The sequence below is a fragment of the Copidosoma floridanum genome, unplaced genomic scaffold, assembly GCF_036245765.1.
Source record: "Copidosoma floridanum isolate Cflo_tuat_1 unplaced genomic scaffold, Cflo_Japanese_pri ptg000004l, whole genome shotgun sequence".
NCBI classification, from domain to species: domain Eukaryota; kingdom Metazoa; phylum Arthropoda; class Insecta; order Hymenoptera; family Encyrtidae; genus Copidosoma; species Copidosoma floridanum.
Window position 1 is genome coordinate 21,144,661 of NW_028321881.1, and position 22,697 is coordinate 21,167,357.

Consider the following 22,697-nt stretch of genomic DNA (forward strand, 5'->3'; position numbering starts at 1 on the left):
TGCACTAAACTTCAAGAAATCATGGAAACAATTGGGAGCAGAACGGCACGTTCAACAAACACCGTAATAATATGTTAACTCATAACACAAGTGCCTATCATCAAATGACCCGGGGCGCTCACTGGCCACTCTATAAATTAATAAAATGTTAATTAATAACTCAAGGGCCTATCACCAAGTGACCCGTGGCGCTTGCTGGATGCACTAAAAAATAATAAAATGTTAACTTATAACACAAGCTCCTATCACTCAATAACCCAAGGCGCTTACTGGCCACATTATAAAATAATAATATGTTAACTTATAACCCAAGTGTCTATCATCCAATGACCCGGGATACTTACTGGCCACTCTATAAATTAACAAAATGTTAGTAAATAATCCAAGTGCTTATCACCCAACGACTCGGGACCCAGGGCGCTTACTTGCCACTAAAAGAATTAATAAAATCTTAAATAATATAAGTGCCTATGAGCTGATGGCTTGGGGCGCTTACTGGCAACTCTAATTAATAATAAAACCCTAAATAATAACACAAGTGCTTATCATCAAATGACCCGGGGCGCTTATTGGCCACTCTATAAATTAATAAAATGTTCGTTAATAATACAAGCGCCTATTACCCAATGACCCGGGGCGCTTACTGGCCACTCTGTTGATTGAAAAACGTTAATGTATAACACAAGCGCCTACCACCTGATATCCGGGGGCTCTATTTAAAATTTAAAAAAAGAAACAATTCAAGACGAGTATGTAGTTGAACGAAAAAAATAATAAACTATTAACAAACACGAAAGCTTTCATTAGTTTATCACATAGAAAGATATAAGTAAGGGCAATAGTCCATTATTTATTAATAATATTAATGATTAGAAACGCAACCACTTATGATGCAACGTATAATAACGATTAAGAAATCTTAAAAAGATTTTGAAATTTATTAGTCATTAATTAATAGGCCTTAACAACACTAAAACAATTTTATGATACATCCCTTAAAACACTTTTTCTTTGTACTGATATATGAAAATGTAGCTTCCAAAAGGTACTATTTTATAAGGTTGCGATGTCATCAATTTAATATTTCAATTCATTATGAAATTTGACAAGGATCTTTGGTAATAGACACTTCGTGTTATTAGTTGATGATTTATTATTTAATAGTGCGGCCAGTCAACGCCCCGGGTTATTGGGTGATAAGTGCTAGTGTTATTATTTAGAATTTTACTATTTATTACAGTTGCCAGTAAGCGCCCCGAGTGATCGGGTCATAGGCGCTTGTATAATTTAAGATTTTATTAATTATTTTAATGGCCAGTGAGCGCCCCGGGTCATTGGGTGTTAGGCACTTGTGTTATGAGGTAATATTTTGTTATTTTTTAATGTGGCCAGTAAGCGCCTTGGGTTATTGAGTGATAGAGGACCCTGTGTTTTAAGTTAACATGTTATTATCTTTTAATGTGTCCAGTAAGCGCCCCGGGTCAATTGGTGAAAGGGTTATTAATTAACATTTTATTAATCTATAGAGTGGCCAGTAAGCGCCCGGGGTCCCGAGTCATCAGGTGATAGGCGCTGATAGATATGTACATCATATGTATACATCAGCGGTAGTTCACAGCTTGGCCGGCGGTGGCGCTGATAAAGAAGCGCTCTGAAGGTTGCGGTCGGCAGCAAACTTTTGACCATCGTGGCCAACGCTGTCATGGTTGACTTTAGCGGTTAGATGGCGCCACTAACTACATACATTATACTTACACTCACCACTCGGACACGCCAATCGTCTCTTGGGTTAGTTGCTGCTGGTACGCTCAATCATCCATAAATCGCAATCGAGTTCGTAGTCGATATTAAGTATTTCAAGGTGAAAAAAGACGTAACGGTGCCGAAAGAAGTTGCTATCATTGATTTTAACAATGACTTTTCCGCACTTTGGGTAGTGACATCTCCTTGTCGTTTGCGAAAATTGAGTAAGGAGGCGCAACGACAAAATATTTGGTTGTCTCGACATCATCATGAACTTGATTCCTTTGAGGGTGAAGTACTTTTAAAAGCAATTTTTAAAATTTTGAATGATATTGGAAGAAATGCAAGAAAAATTTACGTCAGAGGTTGTGCAAAGTGGTACGATTTACATAAAATAGCTCTTTGTTAAGTAATGAATTTAGAATACGTTATTAACGGTCCACCTTTGAAAGATTTATCATCGGTAGTGTATTGTGTGCATCACGCATTAAAATCAAATCATCAAAAATATTGGTGTTCCTTAAATAACGCTCATAAACTGAAATCTTGGCTCTGTGAACGTAATGGATAGCCTACAGATACTGCAGATCCTGTCGCAAATAACAACGCATACCACCGGTGTGTTCCTAGTCGATCAGATCCCACGGGTGTGGACGAAACTGACAGCACTCGTCATTCACACTGATAATCACACAAAACTAGGTATGCACTGGGTTGCGACATACGTTGATGCACGTTCCAATGATTTATATTTTGATAGCTATGATATTCAACCTTATGTACCGCAGCACATTAATCGATTTCGTAAAAATTGTAAGAAACTGCGTTGGAATGTAAAACAGTTACAAAGCATATCTTCAAACGTATGTGGTTAGTTTTGTTTGATGTTTTTGTTTTACATGAGCAACGGTTTAGGTTTTCAAAAATTTCTCAACAATTTTTCCGCTGAAATTAAAAAGAATGACGAAATTTCCAGACATTTTTTGTCATTGAGATGTAACAAAAAAAATTTGAGAAGCTCGGTGTCGGGTGGCAGCGGTTGTCTGGTAAAACGTTTACAAAAAAGTTGCAGTAAAATGTCTTTGATATAAGTTTATCCATAAATATACTTGTAGTTTGCGCATTCTTGAACATCTAGTGACGGATACTAATGTTACGTTATTATGAATTCCAAAAATAAACTATGTCAGCGTTTTGCGATCCTACCTCTGAATGCTTATAGTCTGTAAAAAATTTCATACGCAGCGTTTTTTTATCCGCGCGCGATACACAATTCTACTTGTTTTAATTAATGTTATCCTGAATCTGCTATCGACGCAATTTCTCATGATGAAACGTGACTTACCACCTCTAAACGTTTTTCACACTGTCTCTTTTGAGCTACAACTAGTATAAAAAAGTCGGATTAATTGTTAGTCTCTGCCTGCTCGTCACATCGTCAATACAATTAAACATAAAAATGGAGTTCCAGAAAAAGAGGGTTGGGATGTCGGTAGCAGTCGATCTCTCAAGCGCGAAGCAGTATCAATAGTCACCTCCGCTGATTTTTTGCAAGCTTAATGGGGCTAACAGTTTTTTTTTTACTTCGAATACTGATTCATTGTTAACGTTTCCTTACAACTTGTGACTTAATAAGTCACAGAAAAAACGACTAGTCACTATCAAATAGGATGTAGGCATCTCTTTTAATGTAAAATAATCGAATAAAGCTGAGCAGCTTGGCCTATTTTTAGGAACATAATTAAAATACTTTACTAACGTTCGTTTCGAACTGTCATCCAAACCTGATAACTCTAGCTGTCTTTGTAATTTGTATAGTTTTTGAAGATCTTCCACAATAATTATTAGGCCACATTTGATTCCCAGAAAATAACTCCGTAGTGAGACATGCTAAAGACCATATATCTGAGTGTCCGGATGCAGATTTTTTCAGTCATCATAGTTCATGTGCCATACACATAGGTGTATCTTGATCTGTTCTTCCCACTGTATAGTACAGAGAGCTGGAGGCATCCCAACAGTACGGCTTAAACCAAGATCGCAGAACTTTACCTGAAGATAACTATTTACTAATACATTCCCAGGTTTTATGTCTTTATGGACAACTCTACAACATGACTATGCAAGTATGATATAGCCTTGCAAATCTGTTCGGTAAGAAACCTTTTAGTTTCATTATTTAAGTTAAATAGTTTTTGGTCTTTTCGGAAAATATCATACATTGGAGTTCAAAACTGGGGAATACATTCATTGCAATATAACAATGTGTTGTGTCTATAGCTACTGCCATAATATTAAATATAGTGTCATGGTGCACTTTGTTCATAGCAATCACCTCTCTGTAGTACGTCTTTTTCATGAAATGCCACTCGCATTGTCTTAACAGCAACTTCAGTCACGCACCACTTTCCTTTACGAACAATACCAAAGCTACCTTCACCCAGAATGCGATTACTTTTGTAAATATCATCTTTTTTTATATATATTAATAGACAAATTAGGATTTTGCAATGGAGTATGACTAGTACCAGTATTTTTACACTTACTGTCATTAACATTTTGAACTTTATTATGCTGTATTTTCATTAGTTTGTTGAATACTGTCAGTAATCTGCATAGCTCTATTTGTCTCATCTTTCTTATTTTCTATTACATCACTTAAAACCTGTGGAATTTGTCTGTTTTTGGTTACATCTTTTTCATTAGTAATATCTTTTTCTTTTGGATTAACTAATTCAATAATCGTGTTTTCATTATTTTCCTCTAAACTTTGATATGTTGGTAATGTGTGACAGATATTACCCACTTTAGCGACGCCAGGATCAATATATAAACTCAACAGGAATTAATTATTGTTTTTCTTGAAATAATTGCTAAAAATCCAGAAATCACATTCTTCGTCATTAGAATCGACAAATTTGTCAAAATTGCCGCCTTGAAAGGGTCTAAGTGTTACAACAGAGTTTTCAAAGTAAACACTACTGCACGGATTGTTACATGCCTTGATGCATGTTTTTACTACATGATTATATGTGTATTCCTTATTTGCAATCAAATTTAAGACAGTTGTAAATCAAACTATTAATTTAAGATTACGCGGTTTTACGTTTTCTCTCTTTTGTATAGCGTATATGACAGCTCGTAGTGCTTGTATACTTTGGCGTTAGCGTGGCCTGATACTTCTTTGATAGAAGACTCTGTCGAGTTGGCCAATTACTAGGGACTTTAAGATTGTAGGCGAACCAATCGCTGAGCTCCATGTACTTATGCGACTACGGTCGTGCTGCTGCCGTCGGCAGTCTGCCTCGTACGCTTGTAACTGCAGGTAGTCTCGAGTACTACTGCAGCGATCCTTTACGTTATTCAGTACTTTAATACTACACGTCCTAAAACTAGTGACGCTACAACATTAATTTATATTGTATGGAATTGATATTCTCAGTAGAATAAGATCTTATTTGTAAACGTTTGTTGTAAAGTTATCTTTAAGATACATACCAAGTATATTGATTGAGTGAAAAAAGTGATCATAAAGATTGTATTATATGTACGCAAAGTATCCAGTTAATTTCATTTTCCTCCTCTAAATCGGGCTTTATTACAAAAATTATACAGTCCACTGAATTCGATTTCGAACAAAGACTAATGGTCTTACCATTTTTAGAAGACGAAAGCACCTTCTCAACAAGAAATACATATTTTTTGCCATTCTAGAGCATTTCCATTTTGATACAGCGTGCGATACTCAAATAGCCACTAAATTCTGAGTACGGAATAAAAAAATTTGCGATTTTAATAAGTATTTTTATGTAATCACTCTTTCGTCTTATAACAACATACACACTTAACTTTAGAGTGCTACAGCTGTATCGGATGAAACTCGAGATGGTACACCATTACAGACATCAGAGCTTATGTTACCACTTCGTAAATGTTTGACTTTTAAGCCAAAATTCAAAAGGATTAGATTTTCGGTCCAAAAGAGGTTGATTAACATATTGCTTAAGCTCATAAGGCACACTACCGATGCTTGGTATTTTCTGCGAAACAGTTCTTTTGAATAAAAGCTTTTCGTGTCTAACCCAGATCAAAGTATCATATTCTTGCCATGGTGCACGAATAGATCTGAGTTTGGGTGATCGTTTTTTTTTTACTCTAAATGAATTTCACTGCTTATATGTTTTATCGCAGCTGATACTGCCAACGAAGAGTGGAAGTTGATTCGTTTGAATCTAGGATGCAATCCTGTTGCAGTAGCACGAAATACAATATTTTATAGTAAACCTAGTCTGGGATTGATTCCATTAAGTAAAGCCTCTTTAATACAAGCACCTGAATCACTTGTAGGATTTGCTCGTCCTGTTACTTGTCTGTTATTAGAGCTTATTATGTCACCACTTTAACTGGAATCAAACCTCCAATATATTACTTAGTCTTGGATAAAATTTTTTCCAAGTATATGATTTAGATATACCTTATGAAAACTCGAAACTGTCACAACGTTTGTAGAAGTTGATGGCAGGAGCAGAAATCTTCAACAATGCTCTCATCGTCCAAGTTCAGGCAGTTACAGCAGAAAAAAATAATGGCATTTTTATAACTTACAAGTGTCAAAATTATTTTAAAGACAAATAACAATGTATGGTTACGATAGTTGAACAAAAACTCGCTTGCCGAGGAACAAGTGAAACTTGAAATGAAAACTTCTGCTTTAAGTTCCAACTTAATCTCGTGTTTTATGATTACTGAACAAAGGGAAGCATAAACAAATCAGTTGTACTGGTTCAACAATCATTATATTTCAAAATATTGGATGTTTCTTAGTTTAAAAATATCACGTGAAAAATAACGTGGAAAATCTCGTGATAATTCAAGTGATAACATAATTCACGCGACTTATTACATGACATTATGAACCAAATAATTACGAAAAAAGTGACGTAGAAAATCTAGTGATTTTGGAAAAAAATGAATTTTTTTATAGAATACAAAAATTAAGATTTTATTGGTGTATGAATTATAAAATTTAAAATCGAATTGTCAAAATATTAAATGTAGACATTAAAATGATTTAAAAAATTGTAGTATTATTTGCAATCAAAAAAATACAAGCCATTTATTTTACTTTTAACTGTAATTTTTCCTTGGTACTAGCATTATGTATCAGTTATTTTGATCAAATGGGATACAACAAATTATTTTTATCGTTTTCGTTCCTGTACTATCTATTTTATTTTCTTTTATTATTCAAACTATATATAATCATGTAACTTAAAATAAGTAAATTTGTTTAATTTTATATTATTTTATAAAACCCAATTTCAATAATGTTATGTATTATCTAAGTTGTAGAGACGTAAAAAACTACATGTATTGTTATCGGGATTTAAAAAATAGTATTACAGTTTGACTGGTAAAAGAAATTTTGTTCTTTTTTTAAGTGTAACAAACAAAATGTGTTTTAAATTTATTTTTTCGAAAAATCTCGTGATCTTTTACGTGATTGGTTATTACGGAAGTATCGTGTCAATCTTGTAAAAATCAAAATATTACTATAAAAAAATTGCTATGATAATTCTCAATCTACCTTACTGACAGTCGGATACGGTTATAGTGTTTGTCTAATTATAAATATAAAATTCTTAAAATTATTTCGAATTTAGCGGTTTTCGAATTAACATACTGCGAGTGTCTCAACCAAATACTTAACCAATGTATCATTTCCTAACAAAGCTTTCGAGTCTGTCAGTCAAAGCTTTTGCAGGTGATTAAATTGGAATACATGCTTTTTTTTCATTATTATAAAATAGGCACCATATTTGTAATAAAATAATACCGGGTATAATTGCATAGTAAGGTTTAGAACGCATTTAGACACCATATTACTTATAATTTTATAATTTATGTTTATACTAGATTTTGGATTATTCTTATCGGCTATTCGAGGAATTTTCTTAAGTTTATATAGGTTTCATAATTTGTTTCCGAAATATTTATGCTATTACATTATGCATCACAGTTTTTATGTAAACTAGGCTACTATTTCGTTATTTAAAAAAAATCATATTGGTATTATATCTGTATGTTTCTTTAAATTAAATGGCTTGCAGAAGCATTAAGCAGTAGCCTCTAGGTACAAGTTACCAATTGTTAGCAGTATGGGTTTATGAGTAGGAAATTTGGCGAATAAATGTATAATACTCGTAATTTATAATTAAACACAGACACGTTTATTGTCACTATCTTTAGTCTTAAATAATCTTTAAACCTTACTATCTTTAGTTATTTGACGCTGAAGTGCAGCGTCACAGCGTCTCGTCTTCTTGCTGTTGCGCATGCGTGATAATTCAGTTATGAGCGCCAACAATAAATCTAACACTCCCTTCCGTTCGTATATGAATTTAATAAAATGAAAAGAAAAGATATATTTGAATATTAACACTGAGTATGAATGAATAATTAATCAGCTGAAGATGTGGAGCACGTGGGCTTCTGGATCACTCATTGTGGTTGATTGCGACGAGCGTAAACATATGCAGAAAAATACATTAATCGGCCTATTATCAGTATCTATTTATTATCAATTCATTAATTTTACTATCTCAAGTTCAAGTTCAACTATCATGTAATTTACAATGATTAACATTCAGAATTTCTTTCGTTAGTCTTTCATGCAGTTCAAACGGCAGGGGTTTTGTATAAATATCTGCTGGTTGTTCCTTAGATGGAATCCATTTAACCATTATTTTTCCTCTGGATACACATTCTTTAACGTAGTAAGCCTTTATCTCGGTCATCTGTCTCAGTCTTTTGCCACCATCTATCTTAGCACTTGCTCCGGCGGCTTTGTTGTCACACCAAAGGTCCGCAGGCAACAGAGTATATGACAACATTAAGCTGATTAAGTGTTCCAATCCTATCAGCTCCTGACTTGCATCACACATCGCCACGTATTCTACCTCACAAGTTGAGATTGCAACGTAATTCTTTTTTCTCGTCTTCCAAGCAACTGTATCGCCATACAATCTTATTAGGTATCCACCTGTCGTAATTGAGCCTTTACAGTATGCCAAACTCGCATCTGAAAAGGCTTCCAGTCTATTTTTCCGGCCTCTGTAGGTTAATCCCAGAGTTCTGGTGTGTTGCAGGTATCGAAAGACTCGTTTGACCATTCTCCAGTCATCTTCAGTTGGGCAGATTTGGTGTCTGCTTAGTACGTTCACAGAGTACGAGATGTCTGGTCTGACTGTATTAGCCAGATACAGCAGGCTTCTAACTGCTTCTCTGTAAGGTACATTTTCTTCAGTTTTAGTTTTGTTCTGTTGTCCAGTTTCTTCCGATTCTTCTCTGTCTTTTCTTTGCCGATTCAGGACTTGATTTGTCACCATTGGTGTTCTTTGTAATTTTGAGTCGTTAAATCCAAATCTTTCCAGAACTTTGTCTATGTATGGTGTATGTGTAAGTGAAACTGTATTATGTTTCTATCTTTTTCTACTTTGATGCCTAGAAATGTGTCAAACTCGCCAAGATCTGACATCTCAAACTCAGATTGCAGACCAGTCTTAATTTCATTTATTTAACTTACACAATTGCTGGCTATCATCATATCATCTACGTATAAGATCAGGACTAAAAAGTTATTTGCTTCTCTCCATGTATAGAGACAAGGCTCGCTCGTATGTGACTGTAGTCCCAATTTCGATGCAGTCTCGCGAAACCGCTCATTCCATCTTTTTGGGCTGATCTTAAGTCCATAAAGGGCTTTCTCCAATTTACAAACATTAGCTTGCTTGAAACTGTCGCCATCAAGCAGGCTTTCAGGAATCTCCATTTATATCTCTTCTTTGGTAGATCCATTTAAGAAAGCTGTCTTGACATCAAGTTGACAAGTCTCCAGATTATATCTATTGATTATTGATATTACTGATCTTACAAGAGCTAGCCCAGACACCGGGGCGTAAGTTTCTTGCAGATCATACTTGTTCCTATCTTTGAAACCATGAATCACCAACCTCGCATTAAACTTCGTGTTTCCCTCTTTTTCTACTTTTCTCTTTAAAACCCATCTAGAGTCGATGATGTTTGGCTTGCCTCCTTCAGTGTTAATGGTTGATCTATCTACAAGTTTCTACACTTGGTTTTTCCGCGTTGATTCCAGTTCTTCGTCAATTGCTCTGAGCCATTTATCGCGATCCGGGGATGCGACAGCTTCTTTGTAGTTTGCGGGATCTTTGTTCAGTCCAGAAATCAGGGCATGTGTCATTTCATCTTCGACTTCTACGATCAAACAGTCAACATCGCCCTTCAAATAAAGCAGTTTATCCAACTTGTTTGTGTCGATGGCTACCGTTTGGCCTCCTGTAAACTCCATGCCTTGATCGGTTTGAAGATAGCATATCTTTGTATCAAAATCCAGCAGGTTTCGTGCGCTTGTCACTAAATTGTCCAAACAACGTCCTGCTTCACATTTTGTTTTCACTGGGTATGCCATAGTCAATCTTGAGTAGTCATCCGTGTAGACGATTATACATTTATATATATATATATTTTACGTCCGGTACTCCATCGATAATCGCATGATAGAAACTATCTCTTTTCTCATCTTCGGGGCAACTGTTACTTTTACTAAAGTTAAAGTTCAAAGTCTCTTACCAGTCCATCAAAAAATTCACAAAATTTAGTAGAACTTTGCTTTTTGGGGTCAAATCTAACGGAATGTATTTTGTTACGTATTTGATATGTGCTCATTTTTATGTCACTTTTTTTCATATCTTTAATTTTTTGTATCATTATTGATGGATGAGTAATGTGATATACTTTGTTTTGGTAATCTAGGGACAACCTACCTAGTATTACGTTTAGCGCCTGTTCTTTATCTTCTCCCATTTTTTCTTGAGTAATGTTTATAGTGGCTTCCAATTTTGAATCAATAGAGTGAAGCAAATTTTAACTTTTTAGTTCTGACCGTAATTGTTTTAAGAATAATTCTAGTTTGGTTTCATTAGTGAGGGAATAATTAAAGCCTAGGCTATCGTTATTGACGACTTCTATCTTTAGACTATCATAGGCACAGCGCGTTCAAACATCAGCGAACTATCAATGGAGTCGAAGTTTAAGTTAATCAATCGCTTACATAATTTAGGTCCCGGAGTAGATGTAGTAAATTTATTGACCTTTTGTATTCGACTCCTGGCCAGTTCTCGCTCAAGAGTCTCCATCCTCCTTTGTTGAGTGGCTAAAAGCTGTTCAAACTCGGTTCGGAGCGTCTCTTGGGCCCTCCTATTTTCCTCCCTTTCTTTTTTCAAGGCCTCTTTGTGTTGGGAGGCAACAGCCTCAAACCTCATGGACATCCAGGAGCTCTGCTGGTACCTTTCTTGCTCCTTCAATATCTTGGTTTCCTCGATATCTTTCTTTGAGGTTTCTGAAATTTCATTTCGTGAGTTTATAAGGTTTTTAGATTAGATATTTTGACCGATTGTTTTCATTAGTTCTTTCTTAAGTTCATAATTTGCATGCGCCATTTCTTTATGTAAGCTATCTAGCTCTTTCTTTAAGTTATCTTTCCTGTTTTGCAAGTCTTTAAATTGGCTATCAAGATTTTCTAAATTTTTGCTTTTCAAATCTTTAAACTTGTCGTGAATTGAGGTATCAGTAAAATTTATCTTTCTATCTCTCAAATCATTATTCTTATCTCTAGATGAGGTATCAATCAAATATATTTTTCTATCTCTCAAATTTTTATTCTTATCTTTAGATGAGGTATAAATCAAATTTATTTTTCTATCCTTCAAATCTTTATTCTTATCATTAGATGAGTTATCAATCAATTTTATTTTTCTATCTCTTAAATCTTTGTTCTTATCTTTAGATGAGGTATCAATCAAATTTATTTTTCTATCTTTAGGATAGGCCTTTCCTTAGGATGCGCTGTTGTTTAGGAACGAGTCGAATTTGACCAGCACATTTTTCTATCAAATCAAACAGGTCTAACATATCTTGATTGTGATGTGCATCTCCTCCAATGTATGCAACAGTTTCATTATTTGTGGAAAACATGGCCAGGTTGTTTTTACGAGTTACGACCACCTCGTCTAGTTCTCCTAGATCGTCTTCAATCTTTTTATATGCATCATTTATCATATTGATGGCATTTGGACCTAAAATTAACGGGGACTAACGAGGCAAAAGTACTATATTTTATGTTTGCGTGCGCGTAAGGCTAGTGGTTTTCTTGTAGAAGTGGCACAGAGATCGATCGTGAGTAAATCAGAGGAAAAATGGCGCTAGTATCATATATGACAGGCATAGAGAGAGAGAGAAAAATGGCCGATCAACAGCATTTATTTTACGACGCCCTCCACCAGCCGTAGCGTGAGAGGACGCGCACGCTTAGTTAGGCCGAACGCAAGCCATAACCGAAGTGCGCACCTCCCCTCCTCGCCTCGAGGCGTCCCCCTTGGCGACGATTGGCAAGTTTAGGCTGTATTCCGCAACTGCTGCCAGCAGTTGAGTTACGTAGGTCGTTGTAACGCTGCATGGTTGGGCGGCGACAGTTAGTACAGGTTGACGCTAGCGCCGCCCAACCATGCGGCGTTACAACGACCTACGTAACTTAACTGCTGGCAGCATTTGCGGAATACAGCCTTAGCGAGAAACGCGTCTCCTTTGTCACGATGCGGGCTCTTCCCTCACATAAACAAACGCGTGCTGGCTCTCGAGTTCCGCGAATCTCCGAACAAGAATAGCTTTCTAATAAAGGAAACCTCAATCTTGCAATCTTAAGTAAGTTTTCTTGTTCCATCTTAAGGCAAGACACAAATATTTTAAGGAGAACGGTAAACGAGCATGAGTTAAAGACAACAACGCTTCACGTGAATATCAAGTCTTCAAAGCAATATATATATATATATATAGTACTTACTGCTGCTCACTCTCTTCTTAATGCTGTCCTTTCTTATTGCTCCGCCCGAGGCCCGAGGCCTCGAAAGTTGGGCCATCGTTCGCATCTCGAGGTGATTCGGCCGCTGCACCTTCATCCCGACTCTGCTCTGCCACCTCCTGGGGCTGACCCTCGCCCTTTCCGGAGGAAGTCGGGGTAAGAGGACTGCCAAGCTCATCCGTCTCACAGTGCTCGTCATCTGACACAGAGTTCCCGGTTGCTTCCGCCATTACGTTAACACGTAAAAAGGAACAAAAAGAAAACATACAGAAAACGCGCGATGAGCTCAAGCGTGGAGCGAAAAGAAGAAGGAAGAGAGAGAAACAAGACTCGATCGAACAAATTCCACACCCACACTACAATAAAGAGCCCATAACATGTTAGCAGTATGGGTTTATGAGTAGGAAATTTGGTGAAAAAATTTACAACACTCGTAATATATATTTAAACACAAACACGTTTATTTTCACTATCTTTAGTCTTAACTATCTTTAAACTTTACTATCTTAAGTACAGTAGCAAAACGAACAGAAAAGGTAGGATCAAATATAAAGGTTATACAAAGACAGAGAGTGCGTGTACGAACAGACTGACTGACTGCGCGAGAGTGAACAAACTGTAGTTATTTGACGCTGAAGTGCAGTGTTACAGCGTCTCGTCTTCTTGCTGTAGCGCATGCGTGATAATTCAATTACGAGCGCCAACAATAAATCTAATACCGATATTATGTGATATTATTTGAAACCTCCTTTTAAAGCGGAAATTATCTTTATGTGATTTCACTGTTGTCTTTTTTTAAAACATCATTTTATTAATTTAAAAATGATTATTATTGCGCCTGAATATCAGAAAAGAAACTATACTTCGAATGTCACTGGATGAAATTTACTAGATATTCTTACTTTATAATGCAATTCGTTATTTACAAATGTTGTGACGTTTAGTTACATAACCTTATGCACCTCCGAAATCTGCAAGTGGGACGAATCAAATCGTAAAGCCAGACTCGATTTGAAACCAATTGAGCGGGTGCCACTTTCACAAATCTTACATAAAAAGCATTGAAATTAAACACCTTTTCAACTCTACAGCTACTTAATACTTTTACCCTGCTAGCATAACTTTACAAAATATTTTTCTTTTCAGAGAATTGAGCCAATCTACCAATATCCGCATTATCAGCAGCAACAACAGAAACATCAGCAAAGAGATTTCCTGCAGATGAGCAACTCGCCAGCGGATCTTCATGGCATGTGGTACCCAACAGTGCGCCGTACACTTACATGCCTATCACGACTGTATAGGTGCGTGGATCGACCAGTCTTTCAGGCTCTCAGCCAAGAAGCCATAGTTTGCTGCGTCCAAAGCATTGAAGTTGCCCATGACAGCATCCAGGCTAGAGCTACACCCTTGGATGCTGAGCTTTTTCTTGTTAAACACCTGCTTATCTTAAGAGAGCAGATAGCTCCATTCCAGGTTGACTTCACGGTGAAGGAGTACAGCCTGGACTTTTCAAAAGTCAAGACGGCTGCATTTACTTTATTAGAGAAGCGCTCGAGATTGTTTAGACTGTCAAATAATGCATTGCTGGAGTTTCTTCTTGAAGGCGCACCTCAAATACGGGAGCATCTCATTGACTCTCGCAAACACGTTGATGCCAAACTGAAGACAAGTTGCCAGAGACTAATAAAACATATTACAAAGCTTCTTATCAATCCTGTACTGCTCATCCTTGAGAAATCTAAGTGGACACACGACAAACTGCACTTAGGCAGTGCAGAGTTCTTGGCAAGCATTGTTGGTGAGACTCTACAGCTTGTGAAGTTCAAGCTACCAGACGTACACCAGTCGATGCAACTGTATTTGGCAAATCGTGAAACTGAGTGTATTTTATTCCGGCCGATCAAGAACAATATCGTTGCGGCCTTTACCCAGTTTACTCAGTTTCTTAACCAACACTATACGGAGGATGAGCTGCTATTAATTGCGTGCCCCTTACCTGAACAGGTTTCGGTCTTTCTGAGCTCAAGCTCTCTTGCTCATCTCAATCCAACAGAGCAGACTTCTGATGATACAACTGAAATTTTTTTTATAAATCACTAAAAAAAATCTCAGAAAAGAATTGATGACCCACAATTTATTATTTTAAATAATAACAAATAAAAGTTGTAGTTTATTTAATTAAAATTACAAACATTCCTCTTGGATACAGAGAAATTTAGTCACAGCTAAAGGTGATGCAGTGCTGCTGGCGAAAACGGCAGGCGTGGTAGGGACGCAAAACAACGTGCGTAGACAGCGAAAAAAGTGGTGTGAGCGCTCACGTGATTTCGAACGGCAGATGCACGCTCTTTTCCCATGCAAGCCACTGAAATTTTGACTGAGCGACTCTGGTATAGTTTGACATTTATTTGTAAGTTAGAAAGGACCCCGCACAAATCAGATGAGATTTTAGATCCCGGTTTGGTTCTCCAGAAAATAGACAGTTTTTGAGTAAACAATTATTTAAGTCACCGATTCTGCAAAGGTTAGTTTAACAGGCGACGCAGAGCAGTACAGCCAATGAATATATAGCTCGTTCGATGTACAGAGATATAGTCGGAAAGGGTTCTATCGAGTGCATAAGGGTTGTGCGCGTACTACTTGATTAATCATTACATCAATTCAAAAAAAAACATGGTATAGCAACTTTAACTTACCGTGAAGGACAATCTCAGTCATTAATAGACTGAGAAGTAACCGTACATCGTTGAAATACCACCTATGTAAATATAAAATTGTCGATGACGATATATGTAAGTGTAGAGGGGGCCACGACACCCCCGAGCATATATTCTGGCAATGTAAACTCCTCGACAATCAAAGAAAAAAGATGTTAAAAGAACTAAATAAAGTTCGGGCCCTAGTCCCTTCTCCATATCAGCACTGCCTGCTGACATCGAGAGTCTAGTACAGCATATACTATCTCAAACTTCATAACGAATATAGACATCTGTATATAAAACGAATACATTTAATCTTTCACGCCGTTAATCGCATTTTGTTTGCGAGTGATAAGAGGGGGGAGGGAAGTCGCAAATTTTGGTTCTGACTACAGATTCTTTTATCTGCTAAAATTGATATTTAGCCAATGATACTGTGGCTCCTCTTTTCCCCTCACCCCTAATCTCATCACGATTAAGTCTAAGAACACACATTACTTTACTGTAAAATAACATACACGCATATCATAATGTAATTGAAGTAACACAACGCACCCCATATATATACTGAATCAAATATACAAGCTACGATTTGTATACTGGCTGTATGAGGGTATATCGCAAAGCAGATGGCGCGACCGTGCCTTAGTGAAAATAGCGTCGTTCAGGCGTTACAGTATACTTACATATACAACTCCATTTTGTGTGCCTATACGTATTCTATGTAAAAGTGACTCGTATGTACAAGTATACTGTTCCACAGTGAACGACGCCATTTTCTCTAAGGCACGGTCGCGCCATCTGACAAATGAGCCTTATGTCATATACCCTTATACTCACGTTTCTTGCCAATAAAATCCATTTGCTCTTATACAATTATACTTTACCATAGAACAGGTAGTCTCATAAAGGTATAATTTTTTTGAAATATATGAGCTGTTTGATTTATGTTTCAGCAGTTAGCGTATGTGAGTCGAGGACCACACGTAAAGTTTTTTTAGGTCAGGACCTCATTTGAGGTATGACCGTGTATGTATTTATACTAGCTAAAGGAATAGTGTGTCGTTAATTTAAAATTTTATTTACATTAAATATTATAATATGCGGTATAATCAAATAATTGAAATGAAATATGTAATAAGTAACTGGTAAACTAAGTTTTTAATAATTTTGAAAGTTTCTTGTACTCTTTGCTTTATTTGGAAATGTCATTATTTATAACTTGTGCCCATTGCCTTAATCTCATGAAAACGTAATGTAAAATTTCCGCAATCATTTTCCCTCTCTGTTCGTAACAAGGAAACTTGGAATTGTAATTTCGTATGATGCTTACAATATGTGCTCTATATACATTATTTTTTTTCATTTTTTTATGTATTGAATAAAATACTTTACTGTATTTTGTAGTGAATCAAATAAATCGCTATTGATATACATAAGTCCTCTACGGTTTCTTATGTTTACCAGTTCTGCCATGGGTAATTAACAATTTTATAAATTGAGCAGTAAGAATGTGTTTTTAATAAACAAAATATTATCTACAAGTTAATGTAGAATAAGAAAATAAAAAGTTACTTTACTTGGAAAATAATTTTTCCAGATACGTCTTTAATGACCTTTTTATCATGAACATCGTTCTCAGTCAAACGTTTATACTAAATATAACTATTTCTGTTTAGAGTGACTCCATAAGCCTCTTAAATAACCTTGTTTCATGATGTAAAAAGACTGTCGTCATTTTTTTATGCACGAAATAATGTTAAGTCACTTTAAGTCTTCTACAAAAATTTTTTGCCCATTTTAATTAATTTATATTTAAATTAATCAATTAAAATTTTAATATAATTCTAAAAATACATCTATAATTTTTATTTCTTCTTTTCAAAGTATTTACTAGCTCTAGGCACTTGTCTGCTCAATCCTCGACTCCCATGCGACACTTGGTGCGAGAAAACCGAAATAACACAGAATGTTCGAAAAATTTACTGCCGGTAATATAGTTAATGGGGCCACCTATATATTACACCGAGACTAGTCTATAGTGCATTCCACTTTCGGCAGGCGAGTCAGGTAGACGTGTAAGCTAGCTCTGCGGAGCTGCGCTTCGTCTCCCTCACCATGACTGTGTGGCAGTAGACGGGAGTACACAACTGTAATTGTTTTAACTATAATATATAGGTTGCAGTTTTGGAGATAGTTTGTGGAAAAGTGATTTTGTTACTTACTTTATTCTAAGTGACAATTTAAACCAAGATTTATGCTATTCATGTGTTTTATAATAACGAGTACGATGTACTTTTGACTTGTTTTCAATATATGTGATTGTACGGTAATAAAACATGTATATTAATAAGAATTAGTGAATGGTTTGAGTTGAGAAGAAGGGCTTCGAAGACAAGAGTTGTAATGGTGTAAAACGTTAAAGAAAGAAGAGAAAAAAACTGAAGATCGCAAGAAAATAAAAAAAAAAAATTGAAAGGATTTGAGAAAATAGAAGGCGAAAGGAGAGAGGTATAACATCGCTAATCTTAAACCCTTTATCTAAAGCCATATGTAAAACCACATGGAATGCCGTATGGCTTTCCCAAAGTAATTACACGTGGAACTCTGCCATCCACTTTTTAGGTGGGAATAATTGATGCCTCTTTTCTTTTGCCTTCTATCTTTTTAAATCCTTTCCATTTCTTTTTTTTCCTTTTTTTCCTATCTTCAGTTTTTTCTCTCCTTTCCTTAACGTTTTACACCATTACAACTCTTATCTTAAAATCCCTTCTTCTCGACGTCAAACCATTCACTTATTCTTATCAATATGCACGTTTTATTACCATACAATCACATACATTGAAAACAAGTCAAAATTTACATCGCAATCGTTGTTATAAATCACACGAATACCATAAAAGTTGGTTCAAATTGTCACGTAGGATAAAGTAAGTAGCAGAATCACTTTTACACAAACTATCTCCAAAACTGCAACACACATACTGTAGTTAAAAGTAAAAAAGAGCGTGGTACGTAGCCTGATTGATGAATTCCTGCACTAATACATCCATGATATTTATCGTACACATGAATACTAAATTTTATTATTCAGCATGGATTCCAAATGGGCTCAACGTAGAATCAACAGTATAATTTACGACTGATTTTATTATTGATATTTTTAGTAAGGCTTATGTTATGTTTTGTAACTCTCCTTTTTTTTGCTACGAGCTCATAACACTATTCTGTAACCCATTGTATTTTCGTTTAATGTTGGATTATCGACTCAGATAGGGACTTGCATAATTGTTAATGATTAGTACATCCCAATTGACAGTGTCCAATAATAAACACTCATAAAAATTTTTTTTGTCAGTTTCTAGTTGGTTTATGCACTTAAAAAACCACTAAACCACAATAACGTTTAAAATAAAATAAAAGTTAGTAATTTTTTAGCCTATTTTTATACTAGCACAATATTAAACATGAGTTAATGTACTACGTTAGTTCTCACTATCCGGATGAGAACACTAAAACTGGAGTTCATCTATTTCATATGGCATCCCAATAAAAAATATTAAATAAACTTTTTATTATTTTTGGGATTTAATGAATCGAAGGCAGCGTAGGTTCATATTAACAAAACACTTTATTTAAGAGAAAGGAAAGAGCTTACGTGTTAACCGTTGGACGGTTGACAGCGAACTGAACTTATCTGCGTGTACAGTCATTGACGTCACATATAGGTATACGCGACGCGACAAGTTTGAATCGAGCGAATTAAGTAGCGCATTAGGCGAGAAGTAATAAGGCGAGATTTTATGCATGAGTGCGAAATAATGAAAATATACGGGGAAAGAAATTGTAATACTAACAATTATTATTATTCCATGTCAAATACTGGAAATCTCCAGTTTTAGTATTTCCACCCAGATGGTGAGACTTGATATTGCAGATTTATTTATGTTTAATTTTCTGCTGGTGAAAAAGCAGATATGAGAAAAGCAAACTTTTTCTACCTCGGGCGTTTTTGAGAGGCTGATGTGCCCTCGGTAGGAAAGTAGGATTCGTTACATAAGCGCCATCGCTCCGTGGCTACATTACATCCCTCAGGCCTTGCTTCGCAGATCCCTCTGGCCGCAAGATAGCCCCCCAGAGACGACGGCAATTATCTGATAAAAACTACCAATTGAACGTTATAGTGTTCAATGTGGTTTTCCACGTGCAACAACCGACTAGAAACTGACAAAAATATTTTTATACATGCGTTGTTATTGGACACTATCAATTGGGATATTACAAATGTGAAATAAAAGTCAAATTTTTATTGATTGTGCCACACAGTGGTTCAAAACTGAATTTTCGTGGGCAAAATAGCCTATACAGGTCGTAAAAATCATCATACCGCAACGGTTTTGTTATGAAGCTAGAATAACTTGAAACAAATCCATCGAGGAAAATTTTTTAATTTGTTTTTGAAAAAAAACTACTCTTAACCTCAAAACTGGGAAACTGAGTTATCTTACCATAATTTATTTTGATCAAATAATAATTTTATGGTAGTGGTCTGTTGAATTTAAACTGTAAGAGTGGACTAAGGATTTTTTAAAGTTTTTTTAAATAAGTTGGAATAACGAATAACGGATATTTTAAGAAGAAACCGAAACTGTGTGAAATACTTTTTAAGTTTTATGTAAAAGTTTGTAAAGTCTTGCTTACACATACGACATTGATAAAAGTTTTATAGATGAAATGACTTCCAAAATAAGAAAATTATTTTTACCAATCTTTTGTAAAAAGTTTTGGATATATTTATACAGTAAAAAAAAAATTTTTTTTCAACGAAAAAAATGAAAAATAGCTTAATGACAATTTTTTGCTTATACCTGATACACAATTGCAATCTGGACAAAAAAGAAAGGAAGATTTCACGAATTCTTCTGAAAAAAATTTTAAAAAGTTCGGCAAAATTAAACAAATTATTTGTATATAAAGGAATTCATCATGCTTTTTTGGAAACACTAATGTCAGCTAGAAATAATGATTTGGCCCACATCATGAAAAATATCCTATCCGTAACGAATTTTGAAACTGAGTCTAATTCTAGTGTACCAGTTTAATTTACTATTGATGAGAAGCTTTAGTTCTCATGCTCAATGTTGATTTGTCAAAACATAGTTATAATAGCGCTAGTACATTTTCTAATGATTCTATGATATTAGAAGCAAGAAAAATGTCATTCTTTGAACGATTTATTAAGTATTAGTGAAACAAGGGCTTTAAAAGAATTACAGCATTTGATTAATAATACAGCTAAACGACTAATGCAGCTTCCAGATGTACATATATCTAATTTGTTAATGAAAATTGTTGATTAAATTATACTCATTTCGAAATGTGGTGGTGATGGTACGTCGGGTTTTAATGAGTAGAAACAAAGTTTTTCCTACTAAGTTTATCAGATAAATATCAGAAACGGTATTCGCTGGGTGCAGGTGGTTGGAAAGGATAAGCGAAATGATTTAAGCGCCTATGGTGAGAATTTAGTGTAACTCGGGTGCCGAAGCCTGCAGACGATGCCACTAATGTGTGTATATGTACATTTGTCAAGTAACCTTGAAACTGTTCACACCAACAAGTTTTCCCTCTCAGCTGTAGTCAGTCGTCTGCACATTTTGGCACCCGGGTTTCACTTTTTCGACGCTGTACTGGAGGCGCTGTGTGATATGCACCCAGCAAACAATAATATTTGTATGTTATTCACAGAGAAAATGTTAATTTATGTTTAATATCTTACTGAAATATATATTATCAGTAGAACTAATTGATTTTTTTCTAATTTATTTTCAATAAAATTTCTTGAACAATATTAAAAACTTTTGTTTAAATTTTTGTAATTTCAATCAAATTTTTGTCCACCACATTGGATCTACAATGAATTTAGACATATCGATAAGGTATTTGTATTTAGCGGCATTAAAAACCTAAATAAAAAAATTTTTGAAATTTTTGTCTGCCATATTGGGGGTCCATCATAAACAAATTAGCGTAATTGGTAAGATAACTCAGTTTTCAGGTTAGGTGTAATTTTTTCAAAAAATAAATTCAAAATCCTGCCTCGATTAATTTCGTTCTAAATTATTCCGGCTTTATTTAAAAAAAAAAATTTGGTACAATATGTTGATTTCTACGACCGCTAAGCTATTTTGTCTACAAAAATCTTGTTTTGAACAATTTTGCGCCGTAACCTTCATTTCAAAAAACTTTTTTTGTAAGCCCGTAACGCTCCTATTTTTTTCCAACAAAATAAGAAAGTTAACGCTAAAAAATTTCCTCATGGAGATCGAGCAGGCCCCAAAAAATTTTAGCTTATATTGGTCACGAGCAATCAAAAAAAAAGTATTTGAACAATTAAAAATCCATTTCAAGTGTTTGTCTATTTCGACCCGTACAATATGCCGGTTTCCGTAAAACGATCCATATGTTCTTATTTATTAACAAAATACGAGGTATTGGATTTAAGGAGTTGAATTTCCTAGTTTGTAAGGTTCTTAAGTTTAACAGTTTTGGCTGAAATTATTGGGTTATAACTTTTTTTGCCATACTGCACCGAAAGAAGGAACTTCCGTGAGAAAACATAGAATATACTATTCTTGCATAGAAAGTCAGATCGGTCGTTTTCGTGTCCACAGCTTTTTCTCTTAATATTTTAGTTACGCTCCAAAGATTCTAAAATATCTTCCATTGTGGTCGTACAGTCGTTGGCTCTGAGGTACAACTTTTCCTTTCAAACCCAATATCCTTGGGTTCAATGCACTTTTTCCTGCTTTTTTTTATTTACTATTTTTTTTCTAATTGAGTAGCCAAAAATTTTGAAAATTATTCCTGTAATTAATATTTTTTAAATAATTTGGAATTACAAAATGTTAGAATATTTATTACTGTACTTCTTAAAGTTTCCAAAATTACTTACTTTTTCAACTATTACGCTATTATAATGAACATAAAACTATAAAAAGCATTTTAAGCAAACTTTAAGTTATAGATACTTTAATAAAGAAATCTATAATTCATTACATGGTTAAGTATTTCTGTAGTTGTAATTGATTAAACTATTGTTTCTAAGTTAAGCTGTCGAGTATTGTAATAATTTTTTACTTTTTAATAAAAATATAGAATTTCAATTAAAAATAATGCAAATATACGCTCTACGTTCGGAGGCTAAGAAATATCCTAAATTTCACGTTATCCACCCCAGGAGGAGGCTCAAGACGTTTATTTACATGAAATCTGCGATATTCTTAACCTCGCTTATTAGGTGCGTAATATAC

At 35.0% G+C, this 22,697-nt stretch overlaps 1 protein-coding gene across 2 annotated transcripts in view; it reads left to right on the forward strand.

Moving 5' to 3' along the window:
• The window catches only part of Cog3 (conserved oligomeric Golgi complex subunit 3), a 58,979-nt gene extending 42,964 nt beyond the window's left edge, over positions 1-16,015 (forward strand). For both annotated transcript variants that reach the window (XM_089597996.1, XM_014349253.2), the window contains one exon: positions 13,829-16,015. In XM_089597996.1, coding sequence (XP_089454122.1) covers positions 13,829-14,785 — 957 coding nt within the window. In that variant the 3' untranslated portion in view covers positions 14,786-16,015. The remainder of the gene's footprint in view (positions 1-13,828) is intronic.
• Positions 16,016-22,697: the final 6,682 nt, after the last annotated feature.